The 17527-nt window shown below is 46.6% G+C and overlaps 1 protein-coding gene across 1 annotated transcript; it reads right to left on the bottom strand.

The window, feature by feature from the left end:
- Window positions 1-7967: 7967 nt before the first annotated feature.
- On the bottom strand, window positions 7968-16626 carry PROK2 (prokineticin 2). The gene is made up of 3 exons (XM_054387472.1): window positions 16525-16626; window positions 12257-12382; window positions 7968-8093 (listed from the first exon to the last, which is right to left on the bottom strand). Exons 1-3 carry the CDS (start codon window positions 16624-16626, stop codon window positions 7968-7970), a joined length of 354 nt encoding a protein of 117 aa, XP_054243447.1.
- Window positions 16627-17527: the final 901 nt, after the last annotated feature.

The following is a 17527-nucleotide window of genomic DNA, read 5'->3' as shown; positions in this document are numbered from 1 at the left end:
AGAGCAAAGATGGCATTTTCCCTCCCTTCCCAGCAAAGGACATGTGGGGTTTGGCTGGTCCTGTGCCGCTCGCCCCACACAGTTAAGCACAGCCATCCTGTTCCTTTGTAGCACCTGCACTTGCTCAGAGTTACCAACAAACCACCTCCAGAGAAGCAGCTCTGGACAGAGTAACAGACACACATTTGCCAGAATGTGATGTTAAGGGACTTCATTAACTTAGGCTTACGTTAGATGATTCTGGCAGTATTAGAATACCCCAGAAAGCTTATTGAATAGTTATGCTGCACATAAAAAAAATTATTAGAAACCTGGCAGGGGGGCTGTTTTCTAATAGAAGTCCCCTAATTTTAGCACAGCTTCCTCTGTGGTTGCTCAAAAATCCACACAAGCTACAATTAACGCTATCATGTACAAACCAGGAAGCATCTCCCATGCTATGGTGTTCTTAAGCTTCAGAATATCAGAAAGTGTAGGGCATCTCAAGGAAATAGAGCCATCAGAGAAGGACCATCAGTGAAGATGGTCTCTTAAAAGCCAGTACAGAGCCATGGTGGGCTGCAGCTGTGCCGATGGAAGTTTTGTCCTAAACCTCCTTTTATGGTGGTGACCTCTGATGCCATGTCATTCATGAAAGCCCTTGTGTGGGGTAAATCCTTACTCATCCATGGGTTGTACAACTGGTGAGCAAGAGCTGACTTTCCAACAGGCCTGACGTCTGCAGTGCTGTGACTTTGCCTAGAGCTGATGTTGCTGAGCATCCTTGAGCCTATTTTCACTTGGTACCAGCCATTAACTGCCCCACACCTTGGCACTTTAGCTAAAAAATGATTAATTATTCTTATTCACCTTTGTCAAGCACAGAACTACTGATGGCAAGAGCAGGACATTATCATGGGTGAACAATCACTGACTGCATCAGCTTTCATCACTTAACTTTAAAGCCTTTAATGCAAGCTGTTGCATTTCTGTATTTCTATTCATGTTTAATGACCTCAGTACTTGCACTCTCTGTCTTTGATCTTGTGAGTCACGCTTGGTTGTGCTGGGGATGTATTTATTGGAAAGCCACTTTCTTCAGTGCCACATTTTTCACCTCTACTGTGACCAGGTTGATAGCGCAAAGCACTTTGTGTAGGAGCCTTTCAAGATCAAAGCCAGTCTTGCAAGGGCACAGGGGAGCTGTGAAGTCCCAGTTAATTTTAGGCAGCCATCGCAGTGCTAATAGAGAAGACAGAAATCAAGAGATGGCCTGGTGAAGAGCAAGCCCAATCCTGAGGTTTTTGAGTGTTGTTTACTGTTATGTCATTAAATAAAACCCAAACCCCTGTGTTTGTGTGAGGATGATTAACCATTGGAACAAATCATCCAGGGGAAAAAAAATGGATCCTCCATCTGTGAGCCATGCAGCGTGAGCCTGCACGTCTGCCCACGGCTCACCTGCCTGGGAGCCTGCTGCCTGCCCAGCCACGGCCCCTGCGCCAGGGTCTGGGGCTTGGTCCAAGCACACAAGGACAAAAAGCAACCAGAAACGTCAGTAAACAGTACCAGGACCTTATCTGTCTGGTAGTGATTCACTCCTTTTGCTAACTGTTTTTACAACACTCATTTTATCAGAGCATATAAATACCAGCCCTTGCTTCTTGCAGAAATTTGAGCAGAGGTGGAGCTGAAGTGGCTTTGTCATTACAAAAAAATAATGCAGAGGGAAACACAGGAAGCTTCAGAAGGAAGGGCTGAAGGCTGGGTGCTTTCTGACAGCGAAAGAGGAATGATTTAGTGGAATATTTCCTCACTCCATCAAACCACTCAATCTGTCCCCATCTGTCACTGACTGCTTGCAGGAGAGTGATGGAAGAGAAACTGTTGAGTGGCTTGAAAGTCGAGTAAATCATCTGGGCTTTTTTCCTTTGCCTTTTCCTCCCTCATTAGGCCCTGCACACTCACACCACACAGCAGGTTCCCCAGCGTGCTGCACTGAGGGCAAAGGAGGAGAGGGGATGTTCTCCTGGGTGCTGTAGGGCTGCAGTGGACTCAGGGCAGAGGGGCCAGCTCTGGATGCCCACAGTTTTCACCCTTGTGAGAGAATAAATTGAGGAAAAAAAAACAAAACAGAAAACAGGAAAAAAAATCTGCTAATTTGACAGGCTGCAGTGAAATTTTTGGAAAGAGTGATCATGCTTGCAGCTTCCTCTCCCTGGTCTTGCCTTTCTGGTCTTCCCATGAAAGCAGTTACAGATGTGCTGCCTAGGCTCTAGAGTAGCCTAGAGGAGTAAATAAAGGGGGAGCCCAGTTTTGCACCCCTTGAAATTAATAGAAGTTCTGCTAGTTTGTGAACTCTTTGCAGCAAGAATCATGACTGCCTGTCTGTGCTGGCAGAGCCCACAAATGCCTGCATGAAGTGACATCAGTGAACTCACATCTACAAGAAACAAAGAGAGAAGGCTCAGCCTGAATCATTTGGCTGCAACCAAGCCATGTTTGCAGGCTGCTTCTGAACCTCACTACAGCCTTGGGATTTACAAAGCCACATTGCATTTAGAACCAGATTTAATCCCTCCATGTGTTGTGATGCTGCGTTGCTGGGGTTCAATGGTGCTGGGTGGGATTCCCAGCCCAAGAGAAGATATCCTGCTTGTGCAGTGCAGAGCCCTATGGGGCTCATGGTGGTCATGGAGGTGTTGCATAGGAAGTTGGACTTGGTGACCTTAGAGGTCTTTTCTAACCTTAATGACTCTGTGATCCACATCTGCAGGATGCTGGGCAGAGACACAGCTACAGCCCAGCCTTTCCATACTGCCTGCTGAGACAGGGGCAGAAACACTTATGCATCCCAGGATAGCTCAGACTGCAGTGGTGTGGGTACATGCTGTATACAGCCCAGGCACCTGTGGTCTATGAGATTTGTAACCTCCTGGGGACAGGAACATGCCTGTAGCATGCTGATACTTGGTGCCATGGTATAAGGAAGGATCGATCTGGGAAGCTCTGGGCACTCCTGCTGTACAATTAACACATACTCAATTTCCCAGGCAAACTGGGGCTTCCAGTGGAGTCTTTCCATCATTTTTACATGGTGCATGCACTCCTTTTTGCCCCTACTTATGCTCAGACCTTTGAGGGTCCTCAGTCCTCCTTCCTGCACTTTGCTGCTACCCTGTGCTGAATTCCTTGCCATGAAACATGCTGCCATCTTCCCTTCCTTCAGAGCACCAGGCTTACTTCAGCCCTTCACACTTGGCCCTTCCCATTCAGCCCTGATGACTGGGCAGAGAGACCCAAAAGCTACTACCCTCTTCTGAGGTGTCTGGATCATACAGGGGAATCTGCCCTTCCAAATCACTGAGATGTATTCTGCTGCATTGGGCTGTCTGCACGCCCTCAGGACTCTCCTTGAAAAGCGATAGGTGATCTGCTGTATGTTTGATGTGCATTAAACTCATCTTCATTCCTGTGCTCAGAATTATTGATTAGTCTAACAGCTGCACCCCTGCTGGTTTGGCATTTCATATCTACGTGATAGAGAAAGGCACATTGATTTTGCTATTGTTAAAATCCTCTTGTATTTGCAGTCTTTTCTCCCCCTGCAATTTTCCAATTCCTTCTGGAAAACATGTTACACATTGTCAAGATCAAATTCCTGAGACATCTTGTTTAAATCAAGGGATTCTTAGCACCTTCTGTTTCTTTTGAATACCCATCTGTGCAGTAATAACAAATCAGAGAGCTACTGGGGTGGGGGGGAGGCATCAGCAAGAGCCTCAGTCTGTGGTCATACTTGCTGCTATCATACATCATTGTGGTGGATTATGCTGATGAGGCAAATCAACAAAGTAGCTCTTCATAAGGTATGCTGTAAGATCTTCTAATACACTAGAATTTGAGGGTAAAAACACATCAAAAGTTTTCAGCCTGCTTGCAGGGCTTGCAATTCTAATTTTGCCTTTTACCTTAGAGCTCTCCACACGTTGTTCTGCGTTGTTCTCATCAGCACCAAGATAATCCTCAGCCTTATGTGAATTACCCTTGCTTCAGCTAGTCCTCCTATCAAACAACTGAAACCCACAGTTAGGGTGACCTGCCTCCTAGGTAAGCACTCATGCAGATCTGAAAAAGACTGTAAATTATTTTGTTTTGTTTTGTTTAAATTGACCCAATTTCCCGGTGGGGAAATTGTGAGCAGGAGGATGCAGATGAGGCTGAGCTTCAGCTGAGTTTTCTCCAGCTCAGCAGCAGAGCTTTCCCTCCAGCCCCCAAGGCTTACAGGTGCGAGTTTGCCCAGCCAGCTGTGCACCCTCAAACCCAAAACACCTTACTTCACCTCTCCTAATAAGCATGTAATCAAATTAAGGCAGCAACTCATTACATGTGGTGGTGTCCTTTCCTGACATGGCTCTCTGCTAACCCAGTGTCTGGTAATAAACATGGAAACTCCTACTGCTTGGTGTGATATCATCACTATTCTATAGCATATCTTCAATATAAATATTAATATAATATTAAAAATTAATGCACACATTTCTATTAATAATTAATAATATTGCTCCAATATTAATAAAATTAAACCGAATGTCAGCACAGATCTCTGAAGTGAAGCAAAGAAAGGAAAACATTTGAACCAGGCTCTCTTAAAGACAAGCTACATGCACTGGAGATGAATCTTCTCCCTTTCACAAAGTTTTTTTCAGGGCTGCAGGGGTTTTGTTCTCTTTTCTCCTCTGATTTCTCCTGCAAGGGTCTTCCCCTGTCCCTTCCTCCCAGGCAGGTGAGGAAGCTGTCCCTGGCCTAGGATTATTGCCTGGGTGGTGCTGAGGCAAACTGAGCAGCACAGGCTGCTGAAAATCTTTCCTGGCAGAGCAGGCTTGAGCCTGGCCTCCTTCTCCATCTTTCATGTTGAGTCCAGTTTGGTGTGTCTCTCAAGTCAAAAGCTGACTCAAGGGAGAAGCAGAGGGGTATGCATGACTGTTTGCAGTCTGAAATACATCTTGTGCCCATTGGTTTACCTATTATCACTCTAAAGAAAAAGTAAAGGGATTTCTTTTCCCCTTCCACTGCAAAAAGAAATTAGAAGTACTTTGCAGGTGTACTTGGGTTAGGAAATCTCCCCTAGGATGGGAGAAAAGATAATTGATTAGGCCAGGGTTTAGGAAAGAATTGGGATGCAAAAGCTTAATCTTCCTTCCAAAATGATCTCTCAAATCAACTAACCTTCATGGCAACTGCCAATTAATGAGAATTAAATTACTGAAAGGGGAATTGTAATAATGATTGCCAGGCAGATATAGTGGAGATGTAGGACAGTGAGGTTTTGTCTTCAGCTCTTCTACATTAGCAGCTGTGCTCAGGTGGTGGCAGGGAAGGTGTGGAGAGCCTCTCAAGGACAGGTACAGGATGTCTCTCTCAAAGAAGCACCTTCCCAATGCCCCATCCAGGAGTGTCTGAAGGCAAGAGCACTTCAACCTTCTATAGATAGTGTGAACTTTGATCTCATGTAATTGGGACTGTTCTCATTACCCAGATAAATGCTTAATCCCACAAGTTAATTGGCACAAATTACAACAAAGTTGCTCTGCTCTTGTCTGACCAGCTCTCCTAGGAGTTCTGTTTGGCAGGTCTAAGGCAGTCATCAGATATAATTGTCCACTCATTTAGAGTGATAGAAACCAGGATTATTGCCTCCAGTGTTGTCACTGGTGATTTGTGGCAGTGGGAGAGGAGAGGCAGGGCTGGTGCTTCCTGCTATTGTTCATCATTTTGAGCACTATGACAATGTGCTCCAGTAAAAATGAATGGAGCAAAAGCTGGGATGTACACATTTGGGCTGCTTCTATTTTCCTTCTTGATTGGTGAATCTTCCTTGCAGGAGGATTGGACTCTATGATCTTGAGAGGTCCCTTCCAGCCCTTAGCATTCTGTGATCCTGTGATTTTCCCTTTGAATGTAAATGGAAGTCCATGGTGTTAAGCTAATTTTATACTGATAGACATGGACAGAAATGCAACCCCCAGGCTCCCAGTGCATTCCCCCTCTGAAGACTCAGACTCTGTGAGTGCATGGGGTGTTTGGGGAGCCCCACTTATAAGTGACAGTGATAGGATCAGGTCTAGGGTTTGCTTTTAAACCCAGGATCTGAGAATTTCTGCAGTGCTCACATGTCACTGGATTAGGATGGGAATAAGTTTGGTTTTCACCAGAACAGTCCAGCCCTTTGGGTTAGCAATGAGCCTCTCTAAGACCTCAGATCTAATACAGGCACTTTGTACCTGATCACATCAATGTAAAACACATATAAAATTAATATAAAATTATAATTTGGTGGCAACTCAGACTTCCCTTTTTTTTTTTTTTTTTTTTTCCTTACAGGACCTGAGTCTGTATAGCTGCTGTATTGTCACTGCAAAGGGCAAAGCAAAATATATAGGCTTTGGAGTGGCAGCCCTGGGGCTGAGCTGTCTTCAGCCAGGCAGATACAATCTTATCTCTCAAGACATTTATTTTTCTAACATGTGCAGGATCCACAAAGATCTGGCAGAATCACAGAGAGGCTGTGGAGCCCACTGGAAGGTGCCTGGAAAACTCACTGGGACATTTCTCATCTCCTCTAAATAATACAGGTGTTTGCCTTAATACAAGCATGCTAACTTCCCTCAACCCACCCCTCCATCGTCACCAGCAGCAAAGCACTGATTGTTGAGAGATGAATGACTTCACTTTTCCAGTTCCAGCATATGTTTGCATGTCTGAGAGCAAGAAACGTGTGGAACTCAAACAAACTATTGGAATTCCAGCTCCAGGGACTGACAAGTAAATATGAAGTTGCACAGTACCTCATAGAAAACCCACCAGTTTTATGTCTGCTGGGCTGAAGTTGATCCTCAGAGCCATGTGCCAAGAAAAACATCTCGTATTAGCTACACCAGGCCTCCTCCATCGTCTAAGACTGCAGCTTGGTTGAGGAGTTGATGGCTTGTAAACTGTTGAGTTGCCCTAAAAGCAGCCAGAAGCATATAATCTTTTGCTAAGCTACCCATAAGGAGCTCTTCTAGCTCGGGTGATTAGAGTAGGTGATAGCAGAAGACACCAAATAAAAAGAGAAAACCACAATGACAAAATAATGTTATAATATTAAAATAAATCAAATCATATACTGCCAGTATTCTGATACAGAATTTTTACACAGCAAATTTGCTACATATACAAGAAGTCAGGCAGCCTGTTACAACAAACTTCAGGGTTCCTTTTTTTTGAAATACAAACTACATCTTAACACACACTTCGAGATGATCAGGTAGTTTTACACCAGCTCAAGTAACAACAACTGCTTCTCATCTTTGAATACTAAAATAACAAAAATCTTTTAATGCTTTGAATGTTAAAAGGCTTTGGTTCTACCTGCCACTTTTCCAAAAGTGTCAAAACTACTTCTATTGGTTAAATTTTTACCCTAGAGATGTGCCTAACTTACAAATACAGTTATATTAATATTAGGAAATAAAATGTATTTATATATATATATTATGACATGTAATGTAAATACAGGGTTTTTTTTGGCAATTGTCATATGCTTCACACTACACAATTATTCAATTCTCAGTTTGATTCAAGCATTCCAAATTGGAAAAACATGGCCAAAGTTTTCCAACACTGGCAATAATCTCAGATGGTTTCATTCTGGGGTTAAGATGAAGCCATAAAGAGCAGGAGATGGCTCAGAAATCAAGCTCCTGCTCTCAGAAAGCAGCATCGCTTTAGCAGATGTCATTCTACTCACCCCAAAATGAAAGCACCTCCCAGCAGGACTCCCTCCTGTAAACCTTGGCCACCACAGCACAGTATGCCATCTTCAGTTTTAATGTTGGTGAGGCAGGAAGTATGGTGAAGGCTTTCCCCTGGCAAGTACCTTGCTCGTCACAATAACAAGAAAAAGAATACATCAAGTGGCTCTTTCTGGTGCAGAACAGCTCCTGCTAAAAGAAGACATCTTCTTTTCTGAAGCCTGGTAAACATTTGAATTTGCTGGGGGAGGTCCGTACGCAGGCCAGGCCGGGGAGGCATGGGCAGGTGTGGTGCATCCGCCGCCCGGAGAAGGGAACCTGGGGACAGAGCACAGGCATGAGTAGTGGGAATGCAGGGAATGCCACCCACCTTCCTCCACAGCAGGTCTCCATGAGGGCTGGAGAGCAGATGGCAAAGTCAACACTGTTGTATTTCCCAGTTGAACCACACTTAAGAGCAAAACATAAAGGTCCCTGTTTCTGTGTAAATCTGCATCCATGACACAGAGAATCCTAGAACGGCTTAGGGTGGAAGGGACCTCAGAGATCATCTGCTCCAACCTCACTGCCATGGGTAGGGACCAAATCAGATTGCTCAAGGCTTCATCCAACTAGACTTGGTTGTGCAAAGCCTCATCTAACCTGGCCTTGAACACTTCCAGGGAGAGTGCATCCACAACCTCTCTGGGCAACTTATTCCAGGGTCTTGCCAACCTCATACTGAAGAGCTTCTTCCCAAGATCCAGCCTAAACCTACTCTCCCTCAGCTTAAAACCATTCCTCCTTGTCCTGTTGCTAGACACCTTTAGGAAAAGTTCCTTGCCAGCCTTCCTATAGATTTCTTCAAGTATTGGAAGGCAGCAATAAGGTCCCTCCAGAGTCTTCTCCAGGTTGAACAACCCCAGCTCCCTCAGCCTATCTTCATAGCAAGGGTGCTTCAGCCCTTGGGCCCTCCTCTGGAGTCACTCCAACAGTTCCATGGAGAACACATGTTCTCCATTTACTCCTGTTTCACAAAGGAGTCTGTTGTGAAACTATGCTGGCCTTCAGCATCATGTTCATTGGTGCTTACTCTGCAGGAGTTTCTGCTTGCCCCAATTCCTGCCTGGTCATATGGCACACAGCAGCCTGTAAGCCACAGGAACCACAGGATCCCGTGGTAGCTCAGGCTGGAAGGGATCTCTGGAGGGCATCTTGCCTGACCTCCTCTTGAGCAGGATCCTTTTCATCATGGGGCAGAGGTTTCTCATCTCAAGCCACCCTTCTCCAGCACCGCTGCATTGCAGGGAGCACACATATGGGATGCATTAAACAGATTTAATTGTGCCATGACATGCACATGCACTGACGCTCTTGAACAACTTCATCACAAGCTCTGTCTTTTACAGGAGCCATGCCTCTGCCAGCACATGAGCTGAGCCAAGCAGGACAGCATGGTCAGGAGCTGCGGTGCACGTGCTGAGCATCCGGTGGGATGCTGCGAGGGAAGCACAGAAGTATAAAGCCACTGCTGCCAGCTGGGCAGGCAGCCCTAATTCTCTCATGTCCAGATTCCTGGGTCTTTGAGCTTGTGGTTTTAAAATTGCAAGGCTGCTTTGTGTCAGTGTGCAAATTTCCTCTTTAAGAAAGCTGATGTCCCACACATTCTCCCATGCATCATACCAAGGACCTGATGTGGACAATCATTTTAGCAGGGCCTTTTGTGATAGGACAAGGCGTGATGGTTTTAAACGACAAGAGGGAGATTTAGAGTGGAAAGAAGGAAGAAATTTTTTTTACACTTAGGATGAAAAAACACTTGCACAGATTGCTCAGGGACCATTCCAGGTCAGGTTGGACAGGGCTATGAGCAACCTGATCTAGTTAAAGATGCCCCTGCTCACTGTCGGGAGCTGAACTAGATAACCTTTAAAGGTCCATTCCAACCCAAACTGTTCTGTTATCCTATGACCTAACTAACTCAAGTGACACCACACCACGTGTAAGCAGTGAACAGGGGACTCACATCACCTGCAAGTGCTCTGGGCCAGTGCCAGCCCCCTGCCCAGCATCAGCAGCCCCAGAGTGAGGGATGCCATGGGCTTCCCTGTGCCATCCACCACAGCCTCTCTGAGCAGAAAGGCCACCAACTGCGGGTGCCGGGGACTCCCTGTGGGAATCACACCTCTTGGGTGCCCACGCACAGCTCTGCAGAAACACCTAAAGTGTGAGCTGCTCAGGCTGGTAAGGCTGACTCAGAGGTACCTCTCAGCCCTCTGACAGCTCAAGTGATTTATTCCAAACGTTACATTTGCTGCAAGGAAACGTTCCTTTCAGTGGGACTCCCACGCTGAAAATGTGGCTTAATAACACACCCGGGCTGGGGCTAGGCAGCAGGTGACAGCTCTGCAGGACGGCTGCTTTGCCAGGACGTGCAGCTTCTGCCTGCGTGGGCAGAGCGCACGTGCCCGGAACTGGTGCTGCTGGCTCAGCTGTTGCATGCCATGTGCCCAGCACCAGGTTTTAATGAGCATGGGGAGTTTGTAGGTGAAAAGGAAACAAGGGAGCTCCTGGGAGAGATGTGGAGGTTATGAGCATGGCAGCAGCAAAGCCACCCTGTGCTGCCGGCTCGCTCTGCCGACCTGCCACACCTCATCTGTCTGCAAACCCTGCCTCTGCCATGCCAGCTGAGATGGTTAACCACATCCAGCCAACGCCATCTAGTTGCTGAGAAGGAAATGAGAAGGTGGAATCTGGAGGTCCCCGAGGTAGTGGCATAGCCATAGAATCATAGAATGCATTGGGTTGGAAGGGACCTTGGAAGTCCATGGTGGTGTCTGCTCTGTACCTGACCTGAAAGGTCTTGGTGCTCAGGGCAAGTAGTCTCCCAGCTACTCCCTACCCAAATATTGAGGTGAGAAGAACCACTGAGCAAACTCTGTCCTTAAAAATAGCCAGTTTCACATGCTGCAGTATTCTGTGTCATGAAGAGCAGTGGGGTGAGGAATCTAAACTCGAAATTAACTTCATAAAGCTTCTAAACATCAGTGACTCTGGCTGTAACTCAGGGGTGGACAGGCATCTTCTGATTGTAATTATGCAGGAAATTAGATTAAAATACATTAGACAGCCTAAATTATCGTTCAGTAGCAATAAGCTCATAAAAAAATCCCAAACCTAGAAGACATTTTCCCTTATCCTGAGACTCTGGTTAATGTAAAGAGCCCTTACAAGAAAAACCTGCTACATTATATAGTAAAAATGAGAATGTGGTCCCCATTATCACAGCAGAAGATTTAAAACTTTAAGTGTAATAGAACAGAGCCCTGAACTTCCTAAAACTGAGAGAAGAGAGCATAGAGAGTGAACTGAGAAGCCAGATATTGGATGAGGCAGTGAGAGAGGCACCTAACTAGCTGCACATTCATAATCTAAATTTGTTGCACTGGTTCTTTCACATGAGGTGACTTTTGGGCCATACTCTTCCCTAAGGATTGCTCTGAGGACCAACAAGTTCTGAGGCTCCTTGACAATACCCCATTCAGTTTTTGGTATTACTTATACATAAAGAGCCTTTTCACAGTGCATACAATATACACAATCATATAGATTTCAATAAAGTTATTTGTTAATATCATTATGTTAATAATATCATTTGTCATATAATAATGTACTTCTATATATGTGTGTGTGTGGACATACATATACATACATATGTATTTTAAATGAATATGTAGAATGGAAGCAAAGTGAGTTTTCCCAAGTACAAGTGTGTGTCAACATCTTCTCAAAGGCTTTTGAAGGCACCTATGGCTTTCATCCTCTAAAGTACAATGAGACATTACAGAATCACAGAACAGTAGGGGTTGGAAGGGACAGCTGGAGATCATCTAGTCCAGTCCCCCTGCTAAAGAAGGGTCACCCAGAGCACGTTAAACTGGATCATGTCCAGGTAGGTTTTGAATATCTTCAGAGAAGAAGACTTCACAGCCTCTCTGGACAGCCTGATCCAGTGCTCCAGCACCCTCAAAGTGTTTGATTGCTGTTTTATGTCAGGGACCATGCTGCAGTGATGCACCAGCTGTCCCAATACTGTCTGGTGACATTTTTATGTGATGGAATCTTGTCCAGTTCCACTGAGGTTGGTGCCATTTGTGATGCTCCTGCATGCACCCATAGACACTGACGGTTTGGCTTGGGAACTGCTGAAGCTTTTGGGATCATGTAAGGAAGCAAAGCAGCAACAGCAAAATAATGAGAAAGCCATCTGGGAAGCATGTAGTGCTTTCATCCTCTGATTCCCTTCAGCATAATTCTGACAGCAATGCATTTCCTCAGGCAGGTGCCTTCAGCACTGTTTCCATACAGATGCAAACAGCTGGGTATTGTATCGTGGGGGATGTTTCCCCACCCTGGCACCACCTATAGTTTTGATGCAATGTGATGTACAGCACAGAATATTGCCATTTCTTTCTGCCACAGCCCCCTGGTGACCTACTCACTCTGTGACTCAAGGGATGGCACTCCTCTCCCAAGTTCCCCATGGGCGTGCACATCCGCAGGCTGCGGATCCAGAGGCTAACGGCACAGCACATCCCTCCTCCGCACTGCTGGTCTCGGTCACAGGCCTGCAATTCAACAGAGCAGCAAGCAAATAACATCAATCACAAATATATTCCAGAAACAGGACAGATGAGGTGCTTGAGAGCTGCCTCTCACACCCCCACAATTTAACATGGGCCCACTAACAAGATTTAAGGCTGATTCCCAAGGATCTGAACACAGCTCCTGGCATGCTTCAGGGATGAGCTCAGGATGTTTGAAGCTACAACCATGTAGAATCACAGAATTGTCAGGGTTGGAAGGGACCTCAAGCATCACCTAGTTCCAACCCCCCTGCCATGGGCAGGGACACCTCACACTAGATTGGGTTGCTCAGAGTCCCGTCCACCATGGTCTTAAAAACCTCCAGGGATGACGCTTCTACCACTTCCCCAGGCAACCTGTTCCAGTGTCTTACTGCCCTCATGGTGGAGAATTTCTTCCTAACATCCAGTCTGAATCTACCCATTTCTATTCTTGCTCAGGGCCAAATACAGGACTATCAGTGATTTACAGTCCCACTTTCTGAGCACTGATGGACTATGGCATGTACCACTCTGCTTTCCCAGACTGGAGCCTGAGTGAGCTCAGGAGGGTGAAAGGAAGAAGCGTACCAAACTATCAGGAATCCTGCCGATGGAGAAACTAAGATAAGAAAATATCCATCAATTTGAAGACTTACATAACCATTCCTTCTACTTTCTTATGATAACTTGTGGTTAAACGCCTTTACAAATGCAAGACTGCATGAGAGTTTCATTAGAGATGTCCAATGTAGCTAAAATAGAAGCTTAATTATGGATTCTGTGGTTGTTACCTACAACTACGTGTAACTAAAAAGAGGTCTTGTATGTGTAATAGAAAAAAAGCTTTGCATAAGTGTCCACATCCAAGAAAATGCTACTGTGGCAGTGTTCTCCCTGCAAGGGGTTGGAAGTATTTCAGGCACTTACCCAATACAGCTGAGATAAGCACAAACCCTAATGCAAACTCTTGGGTATGTTTTAAAAACCAGAAACCACAAAGAACAGTTTACAAGTTAGGGTTTGAAAACAGGTTAATGCAAATTTTTTGCCTCTTTTTTTCCCCTTCTTTTTTTTTTTTTTTTTTAATGCAAAGCTTACCAGACCTTTTATTATATGAATTTAATGCAAACCCCAGTCTCCTAATAAGAAATACCCTTAGTTAAAGGTTCTGATTACACCCCAAGGGTATGCTTAATTAACTCACTATTCTCCTAGAGTCTGAGAGCAGGAGTGATAGACTAAAGGCACTGGTCAGCAGTACATAAACAAGCAACTTGTAAAAATGTACATAAAAGATGAGAATAGCTCAAGGGAAGACCATGTATCAGAACATTCACTTGAGGAAAACAGCTTACGGATATTACCTTGGGGTTTACATGATAAATGCCATTAGGCTGCACTCTGCTGGGTAAATATTACAAGAGTTCAACCAGCAGTGATTAGGGAAAAGCTGTTGCGTGTTAGGGTCAAGCCATTAATTAGCATGAACAACCCCAACCACCAGCCCCCCTCCTGAACACAAAGCAGGCAGCTCTGTGCTACAGGTGAACCCAAACGCACAGAATATTTAGTTATAAGGTTAATACAGCCACAAAACTATCACTACAGCCTGTCAGGTAAATAAGGTTTCTTTCTAACCTCCCTCATCTGGGAAAAAATAAGAAAAAAAAATTGTGCTCTAATGGTCTAAGTTTGCCCTGATCACCAGAAAACCAAACCAAACCAACCAACCAACCAAACAAACAAAAAAACCCGACACAAACAAAAACCCCAACAACTTCACGTTCAGCGATTTCCACTGCCTCCAGCATGCTGGCATCCACAGCTCACCTGGAGTCAGGAGACTCTGCAATTCCTCACCAGTCAGGTCCTGACTCCCTTTTTTTACTGAGCTCTTTATCTCAAGCCCCATCCACCTCCATGGAACTAGTCCTGGAGTGAAGGACCACTGAGTACATCCTAGCAAGCAAGGGTGTCTAAAACACAGTGCTGAACAATTTCTTTCTAAAACACATACACACAAATGTATACATCCAGTAGAATTCTTGAGGCACACTTTCTGAAAATGTATGACAAGTTTTGAAAATATTCAACACAAATGCTCCTGCCCACACCTTCCTTAGCTGCAAGGTGTAATTCACATTGCTACTCCTAATCTTTACAGGACACAACATGAAGGACATTCCTCTTCAGCACCCCAGGAAGAGATTTTTTTATAGCGAGGGTTGTGAGACACTTGGAACCTTTCCAAGTCAGATTGGACAGGGTTCTGGGCAAATCAATCCAGTTGAAGATGCTCCTGCTAACTATAGAGAGGTTGGACCAGATGACCCTTCCAATGCAAACCATTGTGTGATCCTGTGAAAGGAAACAGCTCAAGCGAAAAGTCCCAGATGAAATGCCAGCTCCAAGGACAGCTGATCAGCACATAACCACCACTGAAGTGAGGGAGGCTTGAATAAAGTCCTTAAATTGTAAAGAAACAGCACCTTTGGGGCTCAGAGATGAGGATGGGAATAGCTATGTCAGCTCTCATCTGATTTGCCTGTTCATCAGAAGCCAAAAATGCATCAAAGAGGTTTAAGCAAAAATGAAGCAATAATTAATAAATTAACATTTTCTAGTTGTAATCTATTTTTACTTTTTGAATCTTTATCCTTGATCTATTATTCAGTGCTTCACAATTATTTAATAGATTAATTATGCTTGAAAGGTGTAGCTACAACTCTTAAGCCACAAGACTTCTATAAACTTGCCTTCCATTGCTGGAAATATTTCTGCTTTAAAAGAACTTGAAATTCTCTATTAAAAAATCCTTTACTTTCCCTGCTTTGAAAATTAATCAGTCCTGGGAAACAATCTGACATCCAAAGAAATGCCTACAAGCTGTTTCATGGACTTCAGGGAAGTCCAGACAGGGAGCCTGGACAGGCAACAGAGTAATCAGCTGCTGCATATCCAACTTCTCATGGTTACAAAAGACATGTCAGCTCTCGAAGGAATGTAAGCAGTGGCTTATTAATCCAAAGCAAACACTAAAAAAAAAAAAAAATCATTTTACTTAAGAATGATGCAACATTTTGAGTTAAATAACGTCTATAGGGAAACGAAACAATATTTTCATAACCAAAGTAAATCTCAAGCCTGAAAACAACTACAACAACAGAGGACTCCATCTGCACTGAGTGGCTATTGAGAAGAAAAATCAGCACAGTCATACTCAAGGAAAGCCAAGCAGCATTTTATGATGATTGCAATACTGGTGCCCTGTACATGGTAGGACTGGAGCAGCTGGAGGAACTCAGGGTGCACAGAACCAGGCCCTCCCGGGGCAAGTCTGGTGGCAGCTTAACACTGGGGCAGCTGGGGGCTACAGAGAAGGGCACACAGGTGACAGCTTCCAGCCCTGAGAAGCAGCTGGAGTCTGCACACTCATGGACCAGCCTGGAGTCACCCCTCATGCTGAGTCAGGGCATCCTTCATCCCAAAAGGGATAGATCTCACAGCATGGCATCCCGTACCCCAGATGGACAGACCCCATGGACACTATGACATCCCTCACCCCAGAGACCTGCAACTCCTGTCTGGTGTCACCCACTGCAGAGAGACACCCCACATATCCTGTCATTGCTCATCCTAGAGAGACCTCCAAGCCTTGGTGTCAGTTAGTCCAGAAAGAACCCAGTTCTGCTCATTCCTCACTCCAGAAAGACCCCCACGTCCTGGTGACACTTATCCCAGACAGTCCCCCAAGCTCTGGCATTTCTCATTCCCTGCCACAGCCCATCCTTCCCTGCCCTGCTTATCATTTATCCTAGAGAGACTCTCAGCTCCAGAGACCCCTCATTTTACACGATCCTCCTCTGTCTTGGTATCACTTATCACCCGCGTCCTGGCATTGCCCACCCCAGGGAGCACCCCAGCTCCGAGCATCCACCCTGGCAGAGACCTTTTCCTACTCCCTGGCCTCCCTTCTCCCTCCACGTCCCGCTCTCACTCACCGCAAACACCCAGCCAAAGCCTGTCCCCGCTCCCCCCCGGCAGATCCTCCCCTTCTCCCCCCCGCCCGGCTCCAGCCCGCCCGCGGCTGCCGGTGTCGGTCCCGTCGGTGCCGTCGGACGGTGCTGTGCGGCAGCGCTCACCCCGGTGATGACGGCTCCATGCCCCGCGGCCAGCAGCACCAGCAGCACCAGTAGCAGCAGCAGGAGCACCGGCGGCGGCGGAGCTACGCGCAAGCTCCGCATGGTGCCGTCCCGCGGCCCTTGCGCTCCCCGCGGGCGCAGCGCAGCGCAGCGGAGCCCGGCGGCCGCCCCAGCCGTTATAAAGCCGGGGGCTGCTGGCGGCGGCGGCGTGAGTCACCCCCCGCCCTGCCAGCGCCGCGGCCGCGGAGCGCCGCCCGCACCCTACTGCGCCCAGGTGCGGGACCAGCGCTGCTGCTGCGGGGCCGGGACCGGAAGGATACAGCCCACGGCGGCGGGGCACATCCCACCGTAGTTCTGGGGACGTCCCAGGGAGCGTCGGGGAGGTGTCCCGTGGGTGTAGGGGACATCCCACAGCAGCACCGGGGAACAAATCCCTTGGCATGTTTGGGACATCACTCAGCATGTCGTGGTTGTCCTACAGCAGGTCTAGGGTGTGATCTCAGGGCTGTCTGGGGGATGTCTGCAGGCAGATCTGGGGGACACATCCCACAGTAGGTCTGGGGGGACATCCCAGGGCTGACTGGGGGACATCCCAGGGCTGACTGGGGGACATCCCAGGGCTGACTGGGGGACAGCAGGTATAGGGGACATCCAAGTGGCTGAGGGACAAACCAGAGCAAATCTGTGAGACCACACACCTCAGCAGGTCTAGCGGGTCAGTGCAGGTGAGCAGGCATCCCACAGCAGTTTAGAGCACATCCTACTCCATTGGTGGTCCACAGCCCCTGCAGCCAGCCTAGAGTCTCAGCTCAGCTCCAGTGCCCATGTCCTCTGCTTGTCTACTCAAGATCCCTGGCCAGTAACAGACCCTGTAGTTCTCCTGCTAGCCCCTGCCCTGATGGTTCCCTGCTCCCCTCTATGAAGAGAAACTACCTGCAGCCCTCAACCCAGCCTCTGCTGAGCCCCAGCAGTGCTACAGGCATGGCCATGGTAGGGCAACATA

The sequence above is a fragment of the Indicator indicator genome, chromosome 15 (assembly GCF_027791375.1).
Source record: "Indicator indicator isolate 239-I01 chromosome 15, UM_Iind_1.1, whole genome shotgun sequence".
Lineage (NCBI taxonomy): Eukaryota > Metazoa > Chordata > Aves > Piciformes > Indicatoridae > Indicator > Indicator indicator.
The sequence above is the reverse complement of the archived record's forward strand: the minus strand, read 5'-3'. Positions and strand labels throughout refer to the sequence as shown.